General features: G+C 37.2%; 1 protein-coding gene across 3 annotated transcripts in view; it reads left to right on the forward strand.

Moving 5' to 3' along the window:
- The window catches only part of kdm5b (lysine demethylase 5B), a 62342-nt gene that overhangs the window by 22241 nt on the left and 17658 nt on the right, over positions 1–22443 (forward strand). For all 3 annotated transcript variants that reach the window (XM_062979721.1, XM_062979720.1, XM_062979719.1), the window contains 16 exons: positions 6865–7002; positions 8280–8376; positions 8928–9037; positions 9928–10086; positions 10524–10643; positions 11248–11406; positions 12305–12486; positions 12818–12980; positions 13430–13549; positions 13790–13984; positions 15020–15201; positions 15842–15966; positions 16353–16503; positions 18357–18471; positions 21031–21386; positions 21971–22109. In XM_062979721.1, coding sequence (XP_062835791.1) covers positions 6865–7002; positions 8280–8376; positions 8928–9037; positions 9928–10086; positions 10524–10643; positions 11248–11406; positions 12305–12486; positions 12818–12980; positions 13430–13549; positions 13790–13984; positions 15020–15201; positions 15842–15966; positions 16353–16503; positions 18357–18471; positions 21031–21386; positions 21971–22109 — 2511 coding nt within the window. The remainder of the gene's footprint in view (positions 1–6864; positions 7003–8279; positions 8377–8927; positions 9038–9927; positions 10087–10523; positions 10644–11247; positions 11407–12304; positions 12487–12817; positions 12981–13429; positions 13550–13789; positions 13985–15019; positions 15202–15841; positions 15967–16352; positions 16504–18356; positions 18472–21030; positions 21387–21970; positions 22110–22443) is intronic.

Raw genomic sequence — 22443 nt, forward strand, 5'->3', positions numbered from 1 at the left:
ACATTAAACGTACAATTAAAACAAATTAAAATTTGGAGTTGACACTCAGACACCTGGAGAACAAAAGTTTGGGAACCACTGTATTAAGATCATTTTAAATTCTGATCCTGCTACCTCTTCTAATTTGGTCTCATCTGAAAATGCAATAAGCACGCTCTGTATTTATAAAGATACTGAATAGCATTGGGCCCAGGACAGAACCTTGTGACACCCCACTAGATATTTCTCTCCAGGTGAGCACTCTTTAGATTTTTGATTGGTCAACCAATTACGAATTCACTTAACAGTAACATTGTCTATCCCACATTTTCCAAGTTTGTTTGCAAGAAGATAATGGAGGACCTTGTTGAAGGTCTCACTGAAATCAATATATGTTACATCTACATCATTCCCTTTCTCTACCAAGCTTGTAATTTAAGATTAATCTGGCTTGAATTGTTTTTGAGAAATCCATATTGATTTTTCGTGGTTATTGCATTCCTTTCTATATGCTTTTAGAATGTCTGTTTAATGATCTGCTCTAGAATCTTTCCTGGTATTGATGTCAATCTGAAAGGCATACAATGTTTGAGTCCTGATCTCTCTCCCCCCCCCCCCCCATTTTTTTTGGAAGATGGAGGTACAGTATTTGTCTTTTAGTCTCCTGAGTTCTCTCCTGTTCTGCAGGAATTCTCAAATTTTTTTCCAGTAGTCTTAAGAATATTTCTGTCAGTTCTTTTAATCCATCTGTCCCAGGATAATTCAATTCATTTAGAGTAGTCAGGTATTCCTGTACTGCCTATTTTCCTATTCTTTGCTACATTTCCCCTGCTGTATTATCTTCTCTATCTTCCCTAGGCTGAGCACTGTTTATCTTTTGGAAGAAGACTGAGGCAAAGAAGGGGTTGAGTATTTCTGCCTTTTCTTTGTCCCATGTTAGCATTCTTGTCATCATCTTTATGCATTGACCTACACTTTTTCTTGTTCTTCCTTTTGCTATGGACATAACAAAAAGTCCTTCCAACAGTTCTTATTCATTCTAGCAAGCCTGAGCTCATTCCCGCTTTAGATTTTCTGAATTTGTCCCTTCACATGCTGACTATTTTTTTGAACCCCTCTTCGGTGATTCCACCTTTTTCTATTTCTTGAGCATGTCCATTTTTAAATCTTCACTCATCAGGAAGTTTTTCAGCTCATCTGGAAGTTATGAAAGAATAAAGGATTGGTAAGAAATTCCTTCTTTCATTTCTTGTACTTGTTCCTTTTAAATCACAGCGCATCTCAAAGTTCTTTATACATCCATCTTGGTTGCCTTAGACACTCACACTTGTCTTTCTCAGTTGAATTATGTGCAACAGTGGCTCTAGCGTTGAAATCAGCTTTTTAAAGTCCAGAATAGATATCTAGCCTCATTGGGCTTCCCTTTTCCTTTGTATAACAAATCACAAGAAGATGTAGTCACTTCCATGGAAGGTTTCCACTGCTTCCACTTAGTTCCACTTTCTGGATTCTGAAGTGGTCTTCATGGCTTGTGAGGAATTTGTCAATCATTCTTATTTTAAAACGTTGGAATAGCAACATTATTTGTTTTTATGCCTGCCTTGCATGTTATAATTAGACACACTGAAGAAAAATAGTGATCCTTCTATTTTCCCGAATCTCTCTAACAGAATAAATAGCAGCTGGGAAAACATGACTATGTAAGAGTTAACATTTAAAATTTTAAATCTATATCCCAGCACAGCTGACAGATCAAAGTAAAAATGGACTCTGGTTTCTGCAGTCACTTTACTCCTTTACTTAAAGTCCACATTTCCTTTTTGAGCTATTCAGCTCTATTGTTTATGAAATTGAACTTTAACACACATTTCTACTTTAGTGTATAGTATAAGATCGAACAAGGTATCTACCAACAGCATCCCCCTCCTTATTTTTTCTTGATCCCTCATTGAACGTATGGTTTTTGCACCTCCAGCAAATATGTCCTTCTTAAATTTCTGAGAAAATGTATCTTAATGAGACCATGTATCTTTTAGCCTTTAATCTTTCACGTCACAGAATTCTCAAATATATTTTTACCTGGCATAGACAAGTGGACTCTATTGGCAATTCAGTCTTTTGATTTTGTATCATTGAAATGCTTGTCATGTGCTAAGGAGCAAATTTATGCAAATAGCTGTGAGGATGGGGATGAAATCGGTGTGTTGGCTGACAAGGCATATAAAACACTTTTCTGGTTTCCTTGAGGTAATGGCATTTTGTATGCCATTCCTGTATTTGGGAAGCTTATGAAAGTGAGAATTTTATTCCTAAAAGGTATTTTGTTACCATTGCCACCACGCTTCTCCAACCTATGCTTGTGAAATTGTTCACCAGAAGGGAGACATGAAACAGAGAGCACTATTATAAGATTTGGAAATAAAAATAATGGGATTACCAAACTGAAAGGCATAAATTGAAGGATATAAAATGAGCAAGGTTCTATCTCTTTTTAAAGCAAAACAGAACCTAAGGATGAATGTTTCATGTACTGGCCTTTATCCCCAAATGCCTGTTATTACCATCACATGAATAGGTTGCCTATGTATGGTACCATAGTATATTTCTCACATATCCCTGATCCAGAAAGACACAATGCATCTTCTAAACGCCCTTTGTCATATCCAGAGGTTGGAGTTGACATACTCAAAACAACATTACTTATTACATTTTGTCCTAATGAAACGTTACCTTAAGCATCACAATACAGTGATACTAATGCTGCAGTTTATTTAGTAGAAAAGGTTCCCCAGCTTACCAGAGAGTGTTCTAGACCATGGCACGGAGCTGTAAGTTGTCATCTTGGATGGCATAGAGTTTTATTATCTCAAGCTGTGTGGTTTTCTCAGTCTTGGACAAGACACAAGCTTGTTGGCTGGAGGAAGGGAGTTTCTGGGCCTGGTCAGGGTTTTCATTCTTGTCCACTTTAGATATATTTAAATGATGTACAGGAGTGGAGGGAGGTCAGGCATTAGGCTCTGGAACTCCTTCTCATCCCCCCTTCTGTGAGCTAGACTTTTGGTTATTACAGTATTTCATAGCTATGTTTCTTGTCACAGTTTTGGTGCTTTGGATACAGTGCCACATCCAGTTGGCCGGAGACTGGGCCTATTTGTATATCTGATGAATTTTTTGGGAGTTCCGTTATGGGACTGTGTTACCCCTGAGTCCACTGGGTTGAGGGATGAATTTTGAAGCTGTTTGATGGCCTAGGATAGTGGTCCTCAAGCTGTGTGTCCCCAGATGTTTTGGCCTTCAACTCCCAGAAATCATAACAGCTGGAAAACTGGCCGGGATTTCTGGGAGTTGTAGGCCAGAACACCTGGGGACTCACAGGTTGAGGACCATTGGCCCTTGTAGCTGGTACTAGTTTCTGGCCTGGTTGTCTCAAGGAGGGTAACTGGTAATGCTGGGCTGGCTCTCTCCTTCCAGTTCAAACACCTAGCCAGCCCTTCCCAGGCTGCCTGCTACTACTACACCTTGTCTCTCAGTTACAACTGACATTCTTTTCACTCCTGTTTAGCATAGAAAGTTATGCTCTCCTTCCAACTTCTTCAGCAAATTCTATTCTAGTGAGTCCTTCCACCTTCTTATAGGGGCCGTGGTGAACATTGAGCATGTCATTCTCACTGATGGCTTGGAAACCACATGGTATGTTTTGCTCAAGTGAAATCACATGTCTGTCATTCCTTGTCTGTCCAGAAGGTAGGCTAGAATGAATTGAGTTCCATCACCTGGCAGACAGATCAGTTGATAGTTACATTTGGATCCATGCTTCACTAAGCTCTCAAAAATTGTGAATTTTATCACTTAAACAAAACATTGATTATATTTTATTTAAGCAGCAAGGTCTCACATCTAAAGAATAACATTTGCTCATTCCTTCAAAATATTTGGGTAATATTTTAATTGTTTTTTGCATTTTAATTTTTTTTAAGTAAAATTTAAAGTACAATTGCTTGCTGACCCATGACCCATTGTGAATAAGTAAGAAAGCAATCAGCCATCTATACAAATAACAGTAACAATAACAGCAAATTACTTCTGCATAAATAAAGTAGAATCATACAGTTGGAAGAGACCATATGGGTCAGCCAGTCAACCCCTTGCCATTCAAAAAGCAGAGTCAACGCACCCTCAATGCAAATTCAGTCACTTTTAAAGCAGGTTTTAAAGCTTAGGTCATGTACAGGTTTGCTTCGGCCAGATCAATTTTCCTTTTTCTCATAGAATTTAATATGTGAGAAAGTAAATAGATGCAATTAGGGAATCTGCAAAGCGTTGGAACCAAATCTTACTCTCTCCTCTTGGTGCCTCAAGTGTCTGGGACAATGCAAGGTGGAAATTAAAGTGCATGTTCTCTTAGTGGCATTTTATATTGAAGCATTTTTACTTTGCCTCACATCTGTTGAAGCCTTCAGTAAAATGTTGTGTTACATATTGCGCTTGTCCAGGGTTGTAGTCGATTGTGTTTTTTTTCTAGGATACTCAGTTTCTGTGCACAACCAACCCAGCATTCAAATAGAAGTGAATTTTTAGCTTTGGGTATTAGAGCTCTATAAATCTTTTATTAGTAAATGTTTACCTCCCATTTATGTTGGAATTATGCCATTTTGGTTACATACAAAGACAATGGGATCACTATTTGTATATAGGATGATTGCAGAGATTGGGCTTGTGGTGTGCGTTGGTAAACATAGTTCCAATTTTAAAAGGTATGATCTTGGGATGGGTGGTGGTGGTGGTGGTTGAGTTCATAACTGGAAACCAAAGCCTTGCCAAATAGTTGTTAAATGAAGCCAGACTGGACTCATTGCAGCTTCTTGGTAAATAAACACTGTTACCCAGTAAATGAGACTGCAGTTATTGAAACTGTTTGTGTCTTTACACACGTTGAGAACCAGCATTTCTTTTCAACCGTGAAGATGAATTTAGGCCAGTCAAATACTCTTCAGTTTAGTGATGACTGTATCAGTAAAAAAAAAAAAAAAAAAGGGGGGAGGGAGAGTAATGTCTGCTAGCTTGGAGTCTCCTTTTTGTAGTAATAAAACATTAATGATAGATTTATGTGACAAACTAATTATGTATTGGAGAGCCTATGATACATGTTTTGTCTTAATCATCATGATACTGATGGTACCTGAAAAATTATTTGAATTATTTTGTTATTTAGCATATCCATTTATACAGAAATGTAGTATACTCCATCCATGTCAAAGTATACTTAGCACTGATTAACATAATTATTTTGATTTTCATCAATATGTGATGATGTAATATAACAATCTCCTTTTCAAATCACAGAATTACTAAGATAATATTATTTAACAGCAAATCATAGAACTGCTGGGATTGTCAAATTTTATAGCCTCTTGCACAGTATCATAGGTTTGGAGGGCCATGGGTTTTTGTTCTAATCTCTGTTGTCATCTTCACTGCAGAATTACTGTTAGTGGATGAATTTAACTATATATGCATTTTAAATTTTATCATTCATGGTTTAATACAGTTTAATTAGAGTTTTAATTAATGCTGTACTGTTTTATTGTTTATGGATTCTGTTACTGTTTTATTGAATGTATTTTGGGCAATGTAATTGCCAACTGTTGTAAGCCGCCCTGAGTCCCTCCGGGTGAGAAGGGCGGGGTAAAAGTGATGTAAATAAATAAATAAATAAATAATCTGAACCTGGAATAGTTAAGATTTTATTCTCCATTTGCTGTTAGAAAGCCATATAAATCACATTGATTATAAAATATTTACTTCTGAATATTTATATAAAAAATAAAAACTTCTAAATGTTTTATAAACATTGTGGTAGAATTGTCATGGATAACATTGTGTTTGATCTAGACCAGGGGTCCTCAAACTTTTAAAGCAGAGGGCCGGTCCACAATCCTTCAGACTGTTGAGGGGCCAAATTATCATTTGGGGGAAAACCCCAAACAAATTCCTATGCACACTGCACATATCTTATTTGTAGTGCAAAACAACAATAACAATGAAAGACCAATACAATATTTTAAAAATGAAAATAATTTTAACCAACATAAACCTATCAGGATTTCAATAGGAAGTGTGGGCCTGCTTCTGGCCAATGAGATAGTCAGGTTAATTAGGATTGTTGTTGTTGTTGTGTGTCTTTAAGTCATTTCAGACTTTGGACGAGCCTAAGTCCAAAATTATTTATTTATTCATTTACTACATTTATTTACTACATTTATATCCCACCCTTCTCACCCCGAAGAGAACTCAGAGCAGCTGTATGTACATACAATATATTATATTATTAGCATAGCACAATATTAGCATTATACTATATTGAACTATAGCACTATACTGTAATATTATATGTAATATATAACATATAATTAATATTATTATATGGTATTATTGTTAGCATTATATTGTATAAAATGATAATATTTTTATCAATATTATATGTTTATACAATATATTATATTATTAAAACTGATATAAAAATATTATATTATAAATGAGGGTGGGGGCCAGGTAAATTACCTTGGAGGGCCGCATCCGGCCCCCGGGCCTTAGTTTGGGGACCCCTGATCTAGACCATGTCATTTTGCAGCTGCTTAGGAATTCCAAAAATTTGCTCTGTTGGATTCAGGAACTCTCTGGAGCATATTTCTGGAGGGAAAAGCAGCTACTTAGAAAATGACAGTATTTCAACTATAATATACATATTTATAGGAAGTGAAGCTAGTTATCCTAACTAGAATTTTAGTCAATGTAGTCATGTATTTTTTCAAGCAACCAAATATATGTTATATAGATTTTGATTAATAACATAGAGAAACAATTCACTTTTGTTTACCTTTTTAGTGTTTTCAGAAACCACCAGATATTACAAGTGAAACAAAGGACAAGGAATATAAACCCCATGACATTCCTCAAAGACAGTCTGTCCAGCCATTAGAAACATGTCCGTTGGCACGTCGAGCCAAACGCATGAGAGCCGAGGTAGAGTTGACTCTTGTTGTGCTGATTTTGAGAAAATAATAATTCAGGCCCTCAGAAGGTCCTTCCCTTTCTAGAGACTATAGCGGTTATAGTATTTCCATACAATTTCTACAGTTTTAATTTTTTCATATTTTCATTTTGGGGTTGGTGCTGTAAATAGACTGAAGTATCACACATGCTTCCCCACTGCCTTCCCTTGGGGAGGCTGACATTCATGTAACTGTGAATAAGCATTATCAAGATTCTCACATACTGTATACAGGATTTGAAATCCGATTCCCGTTTCATTTGCATTTTTCTGAACTAAGTTGACATTTTATTACTAATTTTTTATAATAATTATAGTTTGTGTTGTACTTACATTTTATTGCTGCAGTTAACTATTCAACTGTTTGGCAGAAAACCTATTATAACATCTGCTTAATAAAAACTAAATTGAGGTTGAGAAATGGTGATGCCAGAGAGATTGCTCAGGATACAAGCCAGAGAAAATTAGACATGTTTAAAGTCTTTGAAAGAAGGAGTCCTTAAGCAACTTTGTTGCAAAATCTTCTCACAAAAACAGTGTTTTAGTAGATATTTTAGTTTGTATGCCAAATACAGCATCTCTGAAACTTTCTGGCTTTAGAAACTTACCATATTTACTTGAGTCTAATGCAGCAGGAGCCCTGGTGGTGCAGCAGGTTAAACTGCTGCTGCTGAACTTGTTGACTGAAAGGTGGGTGGTTCGAATCCAGGGAGCGGGGTGAACTCCTGCTGTTAACCCCAGCTTCTACTAACCTAGCAGTTTGGAAACATGCAAATGTGAGTAGATCAATAGGTACCGCTTTGGTGGGAAGGTAACTGTGCTCCATGCAGTCATGCTGGCCACATGATCTAGGAGGTGTCTATGGACAACGCTGGCTCTTCGGCTTAGAATAGAGATGAGCATCAAGCCTTCAAGTCAGGGGAAAACCTTTACCTTTACCTAATGCAGCATCAAATCTAATTATTTGTCTCAGCACCAAGATTACCGTATTAGCAATCTAATGTGTGCACTAATTTTGGTAAGGTCAATTAGCCCAAAAGGTGAGCATTAGAGTTGAACAAATAGGATAGATAAACCAATCTAGACTTGTTTAAATTTGTTCCTTGTAATTGGGTGAATCACTTAGCCACACCTCTCTTCCACTACTGACAGTAACACTCCGTTGTTGCATATGATTAGTCCATGACAGGCAATTCTGTTCTGAAGAAGATGTTAAAATGAATAACATTAAGTTAATTTCCCCCTCAAGGCTACTAATATTAAAACGGATGCAGAGGAAACTACAGAAACCAAAACTCACAACTTGAGACGCAGAATGGGAAGCACCTCTGCAAAACCCGATGGTGGTGAGTGTATTAGTAAAAACTAAAATAAATATTGTTAAATTTGATTATTTCTTTGTATATTTACATCTAAAAAATTAAATTCTGGCTTGACATAGATGTGTAAACTTGGGTTCATTTGGTTGTAGCACTTGCCAAAATTCTGACAGTTTTCAGAACCCTTTAAAAAACCTTTGAATTTTATGACAATTATTTTTTTAAAGTTGGCAATTACTCTGGAGCAATTATTCTGTTTAAGCTTCCTTTTCCCCCAAAAATATTTTAATATTGACAAAGCACATAAGTAGGTAGGGATGTCACATCTTTCGCACTGGAGGATTCCCTCTTCAATTATTATGTCTGCTGTGAGACATGTGAATAAGATTAAAGCAAAAAGTTTGTTTTCTTCAGAACTCTTGTATCTGTTGTGAATACCTGCAAATGTGATTGTTTAATGAAAACTGAGAAAATTCAGTCAACTAAGCGTTATTTAATTAGACGCTAGCCTGTGTAATTTTTGAATAGTTCCTCTTTTTGTCTTAACCTTGTAACAAACACATGTTGTTCTTTATCAGATAAAGAAACTCAAAACATAGTGAAGCAAGAAGTTGTTGAAAGCAGCCAACCAATTTGGGAAACAGATCGAGAAAAACCAAAGGGACGTTCTAAGAAAAGTGTTAATGCTGTGAGTATTCTTACTTGTGGTTGTTAATTTATCCAAGGAGAACGCTTAGCTTGTAGTTCAGTATAGATAGTGGAAACATTCTTGACTGGTGTTAAACTATTTGACAATAGGCCACTTGACTTAATTATACCTTCTTTCATAGAAAGTTGATCTGGCAAGGTTCCATGTCATCTCTTTCATCTGGAATGAGATTTCATTATTGACACTCAGTTCTCCAACAAATTGTCTCAAACACTAATTAAAGATTCTTTCAAATGTTCCTTCTTGCTCTTGAATATGAAAGCTGTTTTGCCTTTACTGTTTTGGTTACCTGGATTATTTTTCTTCTCTAGCCATAATAGTGATAATGAACAGTCTTACCAATCCTAAGGAAGTGTAATAGAAATATGTTTTGAAATGTATAATTTTGGTGATGACATACCTGATAAACACCACTTTTAGTTTGTTTATCAGTTTTTAGATTGATTAGAATTTTTCCCAGACTATCCAAATATTTTGCATTATTGATAACTTCATATCTGACAACAAACTATTAGTGTGGGCTTGCCGTATTTGCAGAGGTTTGTTTCTGGTACCTGCTGTGGATGCAAAAAAAGGGGGGGACTATCACACCCCATATTACTTAATGGCGTTGACATGGACATGCATGCTTGATCATATCTGCATTTGTGCCTCTACCATTTACTGATAAGGGGTGTGATGATTTGTGGTCTCTGGAAATGGCGGTTCCAATGAATCCGAAGGGTCTACTGTAAATGTATTCAAGAATAAACGTGGTGTATTTGTACATATTGTTCAGATTTGACTTATCATGAATTCTGCAATGAAAATAAATTAGATATTGGGACCAGTGTTTTTTTACCTTCTATTTGGGCAATTTCTTTTGACAGGTGGATTTGTATGTGTGTCTCTTATGCGGCAGTGGTAATGATGAGGACCGTCTGCTTCTATGTGATGGTTGTGATGACAGTTACCATACCTTTTGCTTAATACCACCTCTTCATGATGTTCCCAAGGGGGATTGGAGATGCCCTCAATGCCTAGCCCAGGTAATAAGAAAATGTGGAGATTTTTTTTAATAGGCCTCAAAATCATCATTTGGGACAGTGTAACATTAATCCAAAATCCCATCTCTCTTTTTAAATTGACTCTTCTGTCTTGGAGATCAGTGTTAACATGTATTCTCCTTCATCCTGTCCCAGCCTCCAGGTTTACAGGAAATCTTTCCCACCATTGTTGGGGGTCGGGCTGTCTGCCTCTACCATATCCTTCATGGTACTATGCAGCAGCCATAGACCTTTGCCACTTTTCTGCTATAGTCTATAGTTCCCTTATTGCAGAATTGGGACTCTGTTAGTCCAGCTTTGTAAAGTGCACACCATCCTATTTTAGAAGTATTTATTTATTTATTTATTGGATTTGGGTGCAGTATGTATGACATTATTAAAATCTTCTGTTAATTTGTTACTATCTTTTAATTACACAGGAGTGTAATAAACCACAAGAAGCATTCGGTTTTGAACAGGCAGCACGAGACTACACTCTTCGTACATTTGGAGAAATGGCAGATGCCTTCAAGTCAGATTATTTTAATATGCCAGTGCATGTATGTTCATATTTCTAATTAGTGTATAACATGGATTTCATTATAGAATTGATTGAAATGTCAATTAAAAAACAAGAATTCTTTGTTGTTATGTAACAGAAATGAAGAACTCCTTAGCTGTAAATGTGGGATGTTGGAGGGAACGAGATGAGACAGAAGTAGAGTTTGGGGGACAATTGGCCCTTGGCTTTCATGCAGTTGCCAAGTCCTATTTTAAAGAAATTCAGTGCAAGTATATTTTAATTTACAGGGTAGCGACTGCATTTACCTTTAGAAAGAAAATATATGCTGCTTGGTACCTAGTGCGTTAGTCACTATCCAACTAATTCACTTTTTAACTCTCACATGTTTTGATTTAAGAAGATAGTTGTAATGATTTAGCATAGTGTTTTACTAGTTTTTTTTTTTTTTTTGCTGTGAATTTGACTTCAACCTACAGTGGGGTAAAAAGTGAGTGGTTTTTGCTTTCTCTGGCAGAATCTATAACACCTCTCATATTTCCTCCACATTCAATTTGTTTCCTTTACTAACCATGTTGAAATTGTATTTTTTTCTTTTGATTCATCTTTGCCAGTGAGTAATATTTTGTCTGCCTCTTATTCAGATGGTTCCAACGGAATTGGTTGAGAAAGAGTTCTGGCGTCTTGTTAGCACAATTGAGGAGGATGTCACAGTAGAGTATGGTGCTGATATTGCTTCAAAGGAATTTGGCAGTGGGTTTCCTGTGAGAGGTGGGAAAATTAAGCTGAAACCAGAAGAAGAGGTAGGATTTAATTCTCAATTAGATTTGGGATGCAGTTTGTTAAAAGACATATATACAGCCCAATTCTATTGGGTAGCCAGAGCTGCTCCTAGTCTTTCGATTGATACTATGCTAGTACAAAAAATATATAAATAGCATATCAGATCCCAAATTAATCAGCATGCTGTTTGAGAAAGGAATGATGAATGTAAATTCTCCATATCCTTCAAATGACTTAGTTTATTACAGTATTTTATAACACTCATGAACTGTAATTTCTCTGAGTGACATACAAACTAAACATTAACCAAATAAAACCATTAAATAAAAATGTAAAGCAAATACAAGATTGAAAACGAGTTAAAACTGCATATCAAAATAAAAACGAGCTTCAGTTTTCAAACTCCTCAAAGAGCATGTTTTTAAAGTTCAAAAACTTGAAAATATAAAGAAGGACACCTGTCCTGAACAAAAGCAACATAACATTTGCATGAGAGAAGGACTCTGAACAGGAATCAGGGATGGACCCCAGAAAAAATGCATTCTTATGAAACATCTGTGCTACTTGATTTAGTGGAAGCACTTACAGAAGAGTCTCTGAAAGTAATCCTGGCATCAAGGAAAATACAGGAGAAGACTATCTTTCAAGTAACCTGTACCCAATGCCATTTCACATTTTGAAGCAGGAGTAGGGAACCTCATTAGAGATGACAGATCCCCATAGCCCTCTCTGGGCTGGAGTACAGCTGAAGAAACGTAGCTGTGACCTGCACAACATGCCCTGCACAAGTGTAATTAACCCAAAGCATATTTGAGTGAGTTGACAGATGATGACTTGTAGACTACCCTTCTAGATAAACTGTATTGTATCACTTCAGTTCTCTCTGAATGATGAATTGTACTCTCGCTTGTTTTTTAGGAGTATCTTGATAGTGGATGGAATTTGAACAACATGCCTGTGATGGAAGAATCTGTACTAGCTCACATCACTGCAGATATATGTGGAATGAAGTTGCCCTGGTTGTACGTAGGCATGTGCTTTTCTTCATTTTGCTGGCATATTGAGGATCACTGGAGCTATTCTATTAATTATCTGCACTGGTAAGTTTATGCAATAGCAAACTTTACTGTATATGTAACCTGATTGATATAATTGGTGAAACTAAACAATCTTTTAAAACAATAAAATATATCTATTTTTCGATTCTCACATATACGGTGGACCTTTAGTATCCACTGGGATTTGATTCCAGGAATCCCCTCCCCCTCCAATGGATACCACAATATAATGATGCAGTAAAATGGCATTACTCAGGCTGGTAGAAATTGCAATGAGCTCCAATAACTTTTGGAGTGTCACTTTCCCCACCTTCATCATAAAAGCCTCTGGAAGATTACATTTTCTGATTTTTCTTCTTTAAAAAAATTGCAGGGGAGAACCTAAAACATGGTATGGAGCCCCAGGATATGCAGCTGAGCAACTGGAAGAAGTCATGAAGAAGCTGGCTCCCGAATTATTTGAATCTCAACCAGACCTTTTACATCAACTAGTTACAATTATGAATCCAAATACACTGATGTCTCATGGTGTGCCGGTATGTCATTGAGCTTCTGTTTTTATCCCTCTTCCTTCTGATCCAAGCTTCAGTCTTTAAGCCACCCCCTCCCCCGGTGGCACTGGAATAATTTAAGGATTTTTTTTTCAGATAAAAGTAGTTGTGTTGTTTCTGATGCAATTTATAGGTTTTTTTATTTTAAAAAAGCTTCTTAATGACAGGTGAAAAAAAGTTAAGCCAGCTAGTCTGTTTATTTGGGGTTTTTTTCTGAGCCATCTCTGAGTTTAAAAACAGTGAGAGATTATACATCTCTATATAACACACCTTGGTTTTAATAAATAATAATTACATTTTGTGTCTGTATTGTGAGAGTCTTATATACTATTACTTTATCAATTAGGGAAACTCTTGCTTTCCTAAAAGAAAAAGCTAAGAACTATTAATGTTATGTAACCCGTTTTATGTTAGTGTTCTTTGCTTGTTCCTAGATTTACCGAACCAACCAGTGTGCTGGTGAATTTGTGATTACTTTTCCAAGAGCATATCATAGTGGCTTTAACCAAGGTTTCAACTTTGCTGAAGCGGTTAATTTCTGCACTGTTGACTGGGTAAGTTTTATACCAGTTTAAGGATCTCATCTAAATGTTTCCCTCATCTGCAGTAAACAGTTTGATAGAGGGTTGTATAATGGTCTGCTGTTAGTTTCTTTTAAAAAGTGTAGCAAAACAAATTACAATAACATTTTTCAGTCACTTGTACTCCCCCCCCCCCCCCCCCGGACTGATTTTGTACAACTATCACCACATTAGATAACATATGAAATTTGCTTGCTGTCAATTTTCTTTTAGTTGCCATTGGGTCGTCAATGCGTGGAACACTATCGCTTATTAAACCGCTATTGTGTGTTTTCTCATGATGAAATGATATGTAGAATGGCTGCCAAAGCAGAGACTCTTGATGTGGTGGTAGCATCAACTGTTGAGAAAGACATGGCTATTATGATTGAAGATGAAAAAGTGTTACGAGAGGCTGTGTTTAAGCTGGTATGTTTTATTACATTTCAAGCAATGAAACATTATTAAAATAGAGATTGGCAAGCTCCAGGTGTTCTCCACAGGCCAGATCATCTCTGGAAGAGACAAAAAATCTTATTTCCAGTTTTGAATATATATATATATATGTGAAGGAGAAAAGCCATGGGTTACTTTTTCAGAAGTTGTCATTTTGAGGTTTTTATTGAATTATTTCCTAACCTTGATAGAAAAGTATCATGGATTTGGTCCATGGGGCCATGCAGCTGCTAAAGTACTTCTGAAGGACAACATGCAGCCTTATTCCTATCCATATAGTAAAGCAATCAACTAAGAAACTGCTATATATCTCAGTGTTTTTGTAATCTCAACTAGTGTGGCCATCTTTGTACTACTTGAACTCCTTGAGTAGTTGTAGTTTTAGGAATAATCCTTTTATTAAAAAATAGTAAAAATTCCCACCCATCAACACAGTTGGTTTTTTAAAATTATTTTTGGATAAAGTAGTTATTTTCCATTGCGAAGGAGCCGAACATCCTATACATTGGGTTGTTCCTCCCATTCACGCTTTGTAGGCAGGAAAATGAAAGGCCTTCTGGTGATACTACGAGTGGGGGGCGCGACCCCTAGAGGTCAGACCTTTTCCTGCTTACTGCTCTTGCAGAATGTGCTCTAGGAAGCTCCAGACCTTCAAGCTAAGCAGTCCTTCATTTATTGCCCTTTTTGTATTTCTTGCCTTTTCAGTTTGTTCCTTTCTTGAATTCTCTCTTGCCTTTTAACCCAGAAACACCAACGGAGCCATCCCCTCAAACTTAGCAGTATGGATCAGGGCTCTTGTGGCCAGGGCTAGTCCTTTTTCTGAACATTTGAATCTGTGTGCCATTACTCCATAAGTGTTCAGAAAAAAATGCTCAAGATGGCTTTTTTTGTGTGGAAGATGAGAATGCATGACTTTCATGTTACATTAATGAAGCCCAGCTACTTATCTTACGTATTTGGACTGCCTTGCTATATTATCTTATGAAATGCCTGTATGCTTCATTGCAGGGAGTTACTGATTCAGAAAGAATGAATTTGGAAGTGTTGCCTGATGATGAACGGCAGTGCATGAAGTGTAAAACAACTTGCTATATGTCTGCAATATCTTGTACTTGTAACCCTGGTTCATTGGTATGCCTGTATCATGTGGAGGATCTCTGTACATGTCCCACTTATCAATATAAAATGGGGTAAGCTTTTTTTTGTTTGTGCTTTGTTCTGATGAATTTATTCACTTAAATATGTGTGTTACCTTATAGATTTTCTGTTTTTTACCTCATGAATACTGTGTTTGATAGTAATTCAAAAATACAATAAAGATAATAAATCTCACAATGAATAGAAGTAGAAACAAATGAACTCTTTGTGGTCTCTGCAACATGGTCTAGATATCCCACCCTGTTTTGATGGTTGAACCTTTGTATCAAATTGTGAACACAGTTCCATATTGATTCCTAAAGGAATTCTCATACTGAGTTCTGCCACTTGTGCATTCAGTATGATAGTGTCCTTGGTGGAGATTTGTAGGGTGGCCACTTAGGTTCACCGTCAATTTTGGCATTGCAAAATTAGCAAGTTTGCTTTTGTTTGATGTCTTTTGATAGGAGTGTTCTGCAGCAGTAGTAGCTATATAGTGATGTATTGCTTGCCTAATGGGTATAGTGACTACCTATGTAGATTCCAACATAAGGATTCACTGCTCATTCTTCTGAAAAATTGAACATTGGTACAGAAAGTTCTTCCTCTGAGGTTGTGGGGAGGGATCACTTCCACTCTGCTTAATGGTGTTCATCATTTTCAAACTTTGTTAATATTCTTTACTATTTCCAGATACCGCTATACAGTTGATGAACTATATCCTATGATGAATGCACTTAAATTGAGGGCGGAGTCCTACAATGAATGGGCTTCTAATGTCAATGAAGCTTTGGAAGCAAAAGTGAATAATAAGAAAAGTAGGTAACTTTACTTTTTACATATTATAACTGGTCTGATGTGAAGAGTGCTGTTGTAAGCATATATATACTAAAAATGCCAGTGAGTTTGGGAAAATGTACTCTAAAGTAAATGTAGATAAGATTAGTTTCCATAAGATTGGCTGGAACAACTTGAAATTGTCAGTTCCTTGAAGATACATTAAATCTACAGTTGTAGACAATAAAGCATATTTTGCTAATTAAGTATGTGGGGATCGAAAAAAGGGGATTGAATGTTATAATGCGTCTGTAAGGTAATGGGAAAAATGAAAATAAAAAAATGAAATGACTGAGGCAATTTGTAATTACAAATACAGGTATTCTGTCTTATTCACTTACTTACACAAAATATTAATATCCCAAAGGTCTTGTGAGTTTTAAAGCTTTAATTGAAGAATCTGAAATGAGGAAGTTTCCAGACAATGACTTGCTGCGGCATCTCCGATTAGTTACTCAGGATGCAGAAAAATGTTCCTCAGTTGCACAGCAACTACTTAATGGCAAGAGGCAAACTAGGTATGTTTACCACCTGTCTTTTGTCTGATTTTGAATACTCATTGAGTGCTTGTAAAAGTGTTACATTTCAGAAGGAAACATAATGCAGACAAATAGTGTAGCAAGCAATTCACGCCGTAAACGTAACTTAAATAACACCCATACAGTGAATGCCTTCCCCAGTATTATAATGGCACTTTATCGCCATCACAGCTGAGTAACCTCCTTCCCTTGATGACATGATTTATTTGCACTTTTAGCACTTTGGCCTAGATTCTTTGAACCTAATCCATGATTTTAACATCTTATCTTGTATGTGGCCTTTATGACTTGCTTTTATTGTCTGATTATTGGTTTTATTGTTCTGTTCGGGCTTGGCCCCATGTAAGCCGCCCCGAGCCCCTTCAGGGAGATGGGGTGGGGTATAAGAATAAAATTATTATTGTTGTTGTTGTTGTTATTATTATTATTATTATAAAGGATATATTTGGTTAATAAAGCCTATTAATGATAATGAATTGTTCAAATTATTGCAAAAACAAAATGAAACAGTAAAAATTGCTTAATGTCCTTCAGACCCGAGGAAAGGGCATTGAAACAATAAACTGTATTAAATCGGAAGTGTATAGTCATGTACCTTGATAGTAAGAACCCTGACTTGACATATGCACTTAATAGGATTTGAAGTAACAGTTAAAACCAGGATGCAGATATTACTCTTGTGGTGCGAAGCTTTATGAAAAAATTATCTCAGTGTGTGGTCCTTGGGAATATATTCATATTAGAGATCATTAGGAAGAGGCTCATACATACTGCCAAAATCTGAACGTATTTCTTATATTATTATTATGTTTATTTATATCCTGCTTTTCTCCATAAGGAGACTCAAAGCAGCTAACATTAAAAACATTACAATATAATTTAAAATATACAAATATTAAAACAGTATTAAACATCATTAGTATTAAAAACAATTCAAATTGAATTCATAAAAACATGTAAAACCACAGCAGCCCCTGACATCTTAAAAAACTTCTTCTTTAAAAGTCTGTCTGAATAAAAAGATTTTAGCTTGCTGCCAGAAGGACAGAAGGGAGGGGGCAATTCTGGCTTCCCTGGGCAGTGAGTTCCATAGTCGATGGGCAGCTGCTGAAAAGGCCTCCTCTCTCATTCTCACCTACTGAGCTTGAGATGGAGGTGGGACCGAGAGAAGCGCCTTTCCTGAAGATCTCAGGACCCGGGCAGGTTTGTGCAAGGAGACACACTGAGTCAAATAGTCTAGACCTGAACCATCTAGGGCTTTAAAGGTCATAACCAGCACTTTGAATTGTGCCCAGAAACAGACTGGTAGCCAGTGGAGCTGCTGTAACTGGGGTTATCCTCTCCCTGTAGCCAGCCCCAGTTAGCAACCTGGCTGCAGCTCTTTGAACCAGCTGAAGTTTCCGAGCACTCTTCAAAGACAGGCAGCCCCACAGCATTACAAATGGTGTGACCACATTCATAATGCTCTGTACAATTCTGCATTTGAAAAAGATTATTGAGAATTAAAAAACTGCATATAAGGGCAGCCAGAATTATTTTCAGCAGCTTTCCTTTAAAGAGAGGTTATTTTGTATGGCCTCTCAATGATCTTACAACAGGTTCTGTGATTTTGCTTTACTTGGAAATTTTGAAAGCAGAGTGCTGTTCACCTGATACCTTCCTTTCCAACCATTGTGGTGGCAGTGCAGGGCTTGTAATTGTGTACAGCAAATAAAGAAATATATGTTCTCTATCTTTTTTTTTACTTCTCTAGTAGTATATTATATTGTTTTATACAAATAAATGAAACTCTTGAAATTTTTTAGTATTACAGACATTTCTTGTTACTGTAGGTACCGGTCTGGAGGAGGAAAATCTCAGAATCAGCTGACTGTGAATGAACTCCGCTTATTTGTTAGACAGCTCCATGCTTTGCCCTGTGTTCTCAGCCAAACAGCATTGCTAAAGGTATCTTTGAGATTTGGAAATACAGAGGGTTTTTCCTCCTCCAGAGGAAAAAAAATACTTAGACAGTGTTTTATATTTTCAAATATGAAACAATTTAGATAGGTAATTAATAAAATTTGTAGTTATAAAAGTTACTCATAAAAGTTTGCCATTGTTAACCCAAGTAATTTTTGACTTGGGATGAACCTAAGGTGAAATTTTTTCTCAGCAAGATTTGGTCAGAGGGCATTTGCCATCTTTCTCTGACATTCAGAGGTCAACAAGTGGGTTCCAATGGGCTAGTGGGGATTTGAACCCTGGTCTCCAGAGTCCTTGTCCAGTACCCTGTGCTGTCTCTAGACAGCACAGACACCACCCTGTCTCTAGTAAGCATATAGAGTGGGAGTCCAGGTTTGTACATATTTGCGCAGACATATGCTTCACCAATGGAATTTAGAAGCATGGATTGGGTTACAGATATTCAAAGGGCTGTGTATATCCTGCATGATCTGTAGAGATTTTGGCATCTCCAGTTAATGGATCCCAGGGAAGTAAAAAGACGTAGCTGTTGTTATATTTTGTATAGTTTGTCTTGGCAATGAAATAATTCCAACTTTGCCAAACCACAAAAAACAGCATGTTGAAGATAAACATAAAATTGGCTAATAAAGTTGGAATTCTCAAGACCTTCCTTGGTCTAATTCAAACTTTCTTCGTTTGAAGGAGAAACAGATCTCCAGCTCTCCATAAAATGCTTACAAAATGTGTGCAATGTACTGTGTATAAGGTTAGGAAATTTAGGCAAAATTTGACCCTAAAAACCTGGGTCAATTAATCCATGGGTTAGTGGAAGTACTTTTCCTTAAATCTTATCAGAAAAGAAACCATACCCTCCTCTGAGTAGAGTAGTGAAAGGTAAGTGCTTAGTCTGTTCTGGGAGAAGCAAAAATATGCACTGACCCCCTCCCCTCTACTATTACTGCTGTGATGCTGCTTCTTGCCTTTTTTGAATGCCCTGGGCAGTAAAATGACAACAGTCTCCAGAAGGTGATTGGTCCCCTGAGACAATGCTGGCGCTTTCCCTTCTCCGTGGAATGGCCCTCAGCAAATCCATGGGTTATAACAAAATATATAATTTTGCCCAAATCTGCCTCCAACTTATAAATGAGGTTGACTTATACACAAGGATATATGATATATTAATTCTAGGCCATCACTGACGCTAAGATATGAACAAATCTTGCTTAAAATAAAGCAAGGGAATACAGTGATAAGTTAGCTAGTCCTTTAGATATTTCCTGTGGTTGGATCTACATTGCCATTTAATGTAATTCAAACTATCTTCAGTGTAGACCATATGATGCAGTTTGAACTGCATTGAGCTGCCTTATATAGTCCTACACTAGGCATGGGCAAACTTCAGCCCTCCAGGTGTTTTGGACTTCAACTCCCACAATTCCTAACAGCTGGTAAGTTGGCTGGGATTTCTGGGAGTAGAAGTCCAAAACACCTGGAGGGCTGAAGTTTGCCCATGCCTGGTCTATACCCAGAGTAGATCCAGCCTAAGATGTCTGGTGTGATGAGGTGTGTCCCCCTTCTCTCCCCCCCCGCCCGTTAGACTGCCAAATTGTGATTGTTTCTTATCCACCTCTTTCTATGGATTCGGGCAGGGAACAACAGTTTGAAATACAGCAACAGATAGATAACAACTAAAAAGCACAAGATACCAATTAAAATACATAACCAAATGAACCATCACTTTAAAAAATAAATTTAAAAACAATCCATAATTCAAAATTTAACTGGATAAAGCTTCTAAAAGAGTTCTAAGAAGGGGCACAGCTGGTATAAACAGCTGAAGTTGATAATATGCACTCCTGGATGTTGTGTTTATCTGGATTGTCATTTAGAGAGGCAGATCCAGAGGTTCCTCCAAACTGTGAACAGTCTTTCAGGGGAGTGAAACCCCATCCAGGACTGGTTGATACATCCTCAACTCCAGGTTAGAACCCTAGATAGCAATCATATCTCTATTATTTTGATTCAATTTCATTTTGTGTTTCTTCATCCAGCCCTTTATCTCCTTCAGATTTCCATTCAGAGAAGACACATTGCCCTTAGCTGATGCTATATCTGAAAGCATAGAGAAGTATATTTGGGTGTCGTTGGCATACTGATAGCACCTGGCTACCTCTGGATGATCTCTCCTAGCAGTATCATGTAAATATTTACGAGCATTGGGGATAGGATAGCACCTTGTGGTATGCCAAATAACAGTTCCTTTTGGGGGAACATCTATCCCCAAGCATCACCATATAGAACCTTCCTGAAAGATAGGGCTATCACCCTCAGTTCCCAAACTCCTCAGGCATATGAGAAAGATATCAGGGTCGATGATATTGAAAACTGTTGAGAGATTCAAAAACATTAGGATGGATACACTCCCCTATTTATGCTTATGCAGATCATCCATTAGGGTGACCATAGCAGTCTCAACTCCATTAAATTATGGTGTGGAATAGTTTAATTTCTAGTGTGCAGACTTCAGATTTTGATACATTTTGTTTGTTTATGTTTCAGGATCTTCTTAACCGGGTGGAAGACTTCCAGAAATATAGCCAAAAACTCCTCTCTGAAGAAATTCCCAGTGCTTCAGAACTACAGGGACTCTTGGATATCAGTTTTGACTTTGATGTTGATCTTCCTCAGTTAGGCGAATTAAGAATACGCCTAGAGCAAGCACGCTGGCTGGAAGATGTAAATCAAATTTGCTTGGACCAAAATTCACTCACCCTAGATGATATGAGAAGGCTCATAGACTCTGGTGTTGGACTAGCTCCTCACCCAGCAGTTGAGAAGGCAATGGCTAAGCTACAAGAGCTCTTGACAGTATCTGAACACTGGGATGACAAGGCTAGAACTCTGATAAAAGCCAGGTAGGAGTATCTTCCTCTTTCACAACTGTTGCTGTTCCCATTATTCAGTGCTTCCATGTAATTAAATAGGTGTGTTTTGAATTTGTACAAAAGCATGAGAAAAATTATTCTGTACCATGTTAGAGAGGATGTGATAAATGTCCATACAGTTACACATGGTGTGAAAAAGATAGGGAGGTTTTCAATGGTGAGGAAGTACTTAATGCAATGCCTAATTAAATTGCTGATTTTGCTTCTGCAAGCTATGGCAATGGTCAGCAATTTGCAGTATTTTAAAAGATACATATTACATCCCTTGGGGATAACTTTGTCAACAGCTATTAGTCGCACTGACTGTGTCCCTGGCTTCGGAGGCAGCAAGACTCCAAATACAGTTGGGAGCCAACAATGACAGACGGCTGTTGTATTCATGGTCTAAGCAAAATCCATTATATTGGCTCAAAATCTTCCTTTGCTTTATATATTAAGTCAACGTATCCACATGTTTTTCTGATTTTCTTTGCCATATGCTTATTATAATTTTTGGCAAACAGTTATTTTTGCAATATGGCATTCTATTTTATGTATTCATGCTTCATTTTAAGACCCCGACAAACATTAAGCAGCCTTGAAGCAGCAGTGAAGGAGATAGAAGAAATTCCTGCTTATCTTCCAAATGGCATAGCATTAAAGGATGCTGTAAAAAAAGCCAAAGATTGGCTACAGGAAGTAGAGGGTCTGCAGGTAAGAAAATGTATCTATTAATTGCTAAAGAATGCTCACTGTTTCATTTTACTGCAACTTAGTTTCTCTCACGTGGTCTCTGTGAAAACCGCACATGTGGTAGTTAGTTGCACGTGTGCAGCTAAGCCGGAACCTTTAACAGCTGTTTCAAATGAGTAGGGCTATGGCCCCGCCCCTCCTCCCCAGAGGGTATATATATGGCTTGCGTGGCCATAGCCGCAGTTCCTTTTTTTTCCGCCGTGTAAAGCAGCAGTCTTTAGGAACCTCCTTTAGCTAATATTTTTGTTTTCTCCACTTACCTTTTTATTCCTACTTTTGCCAAATATGGCGACTC

Source organism: Anolis carolinensis, chromosome 4 (genome assembly GCF_035594765.1).
Source record: "Anolis carolinensis isolate JA03-04 chromosome 4, rAnoCar3.1.pri, whole genome shotgun sequence".
NCBI classification, from domain to species: domain Eukaryota; kingdom Metazoa; phylum Chordata; class Lepidosauria; order Squamata; family Dactyloidae; genus Anolis; species Anolis carolinensis.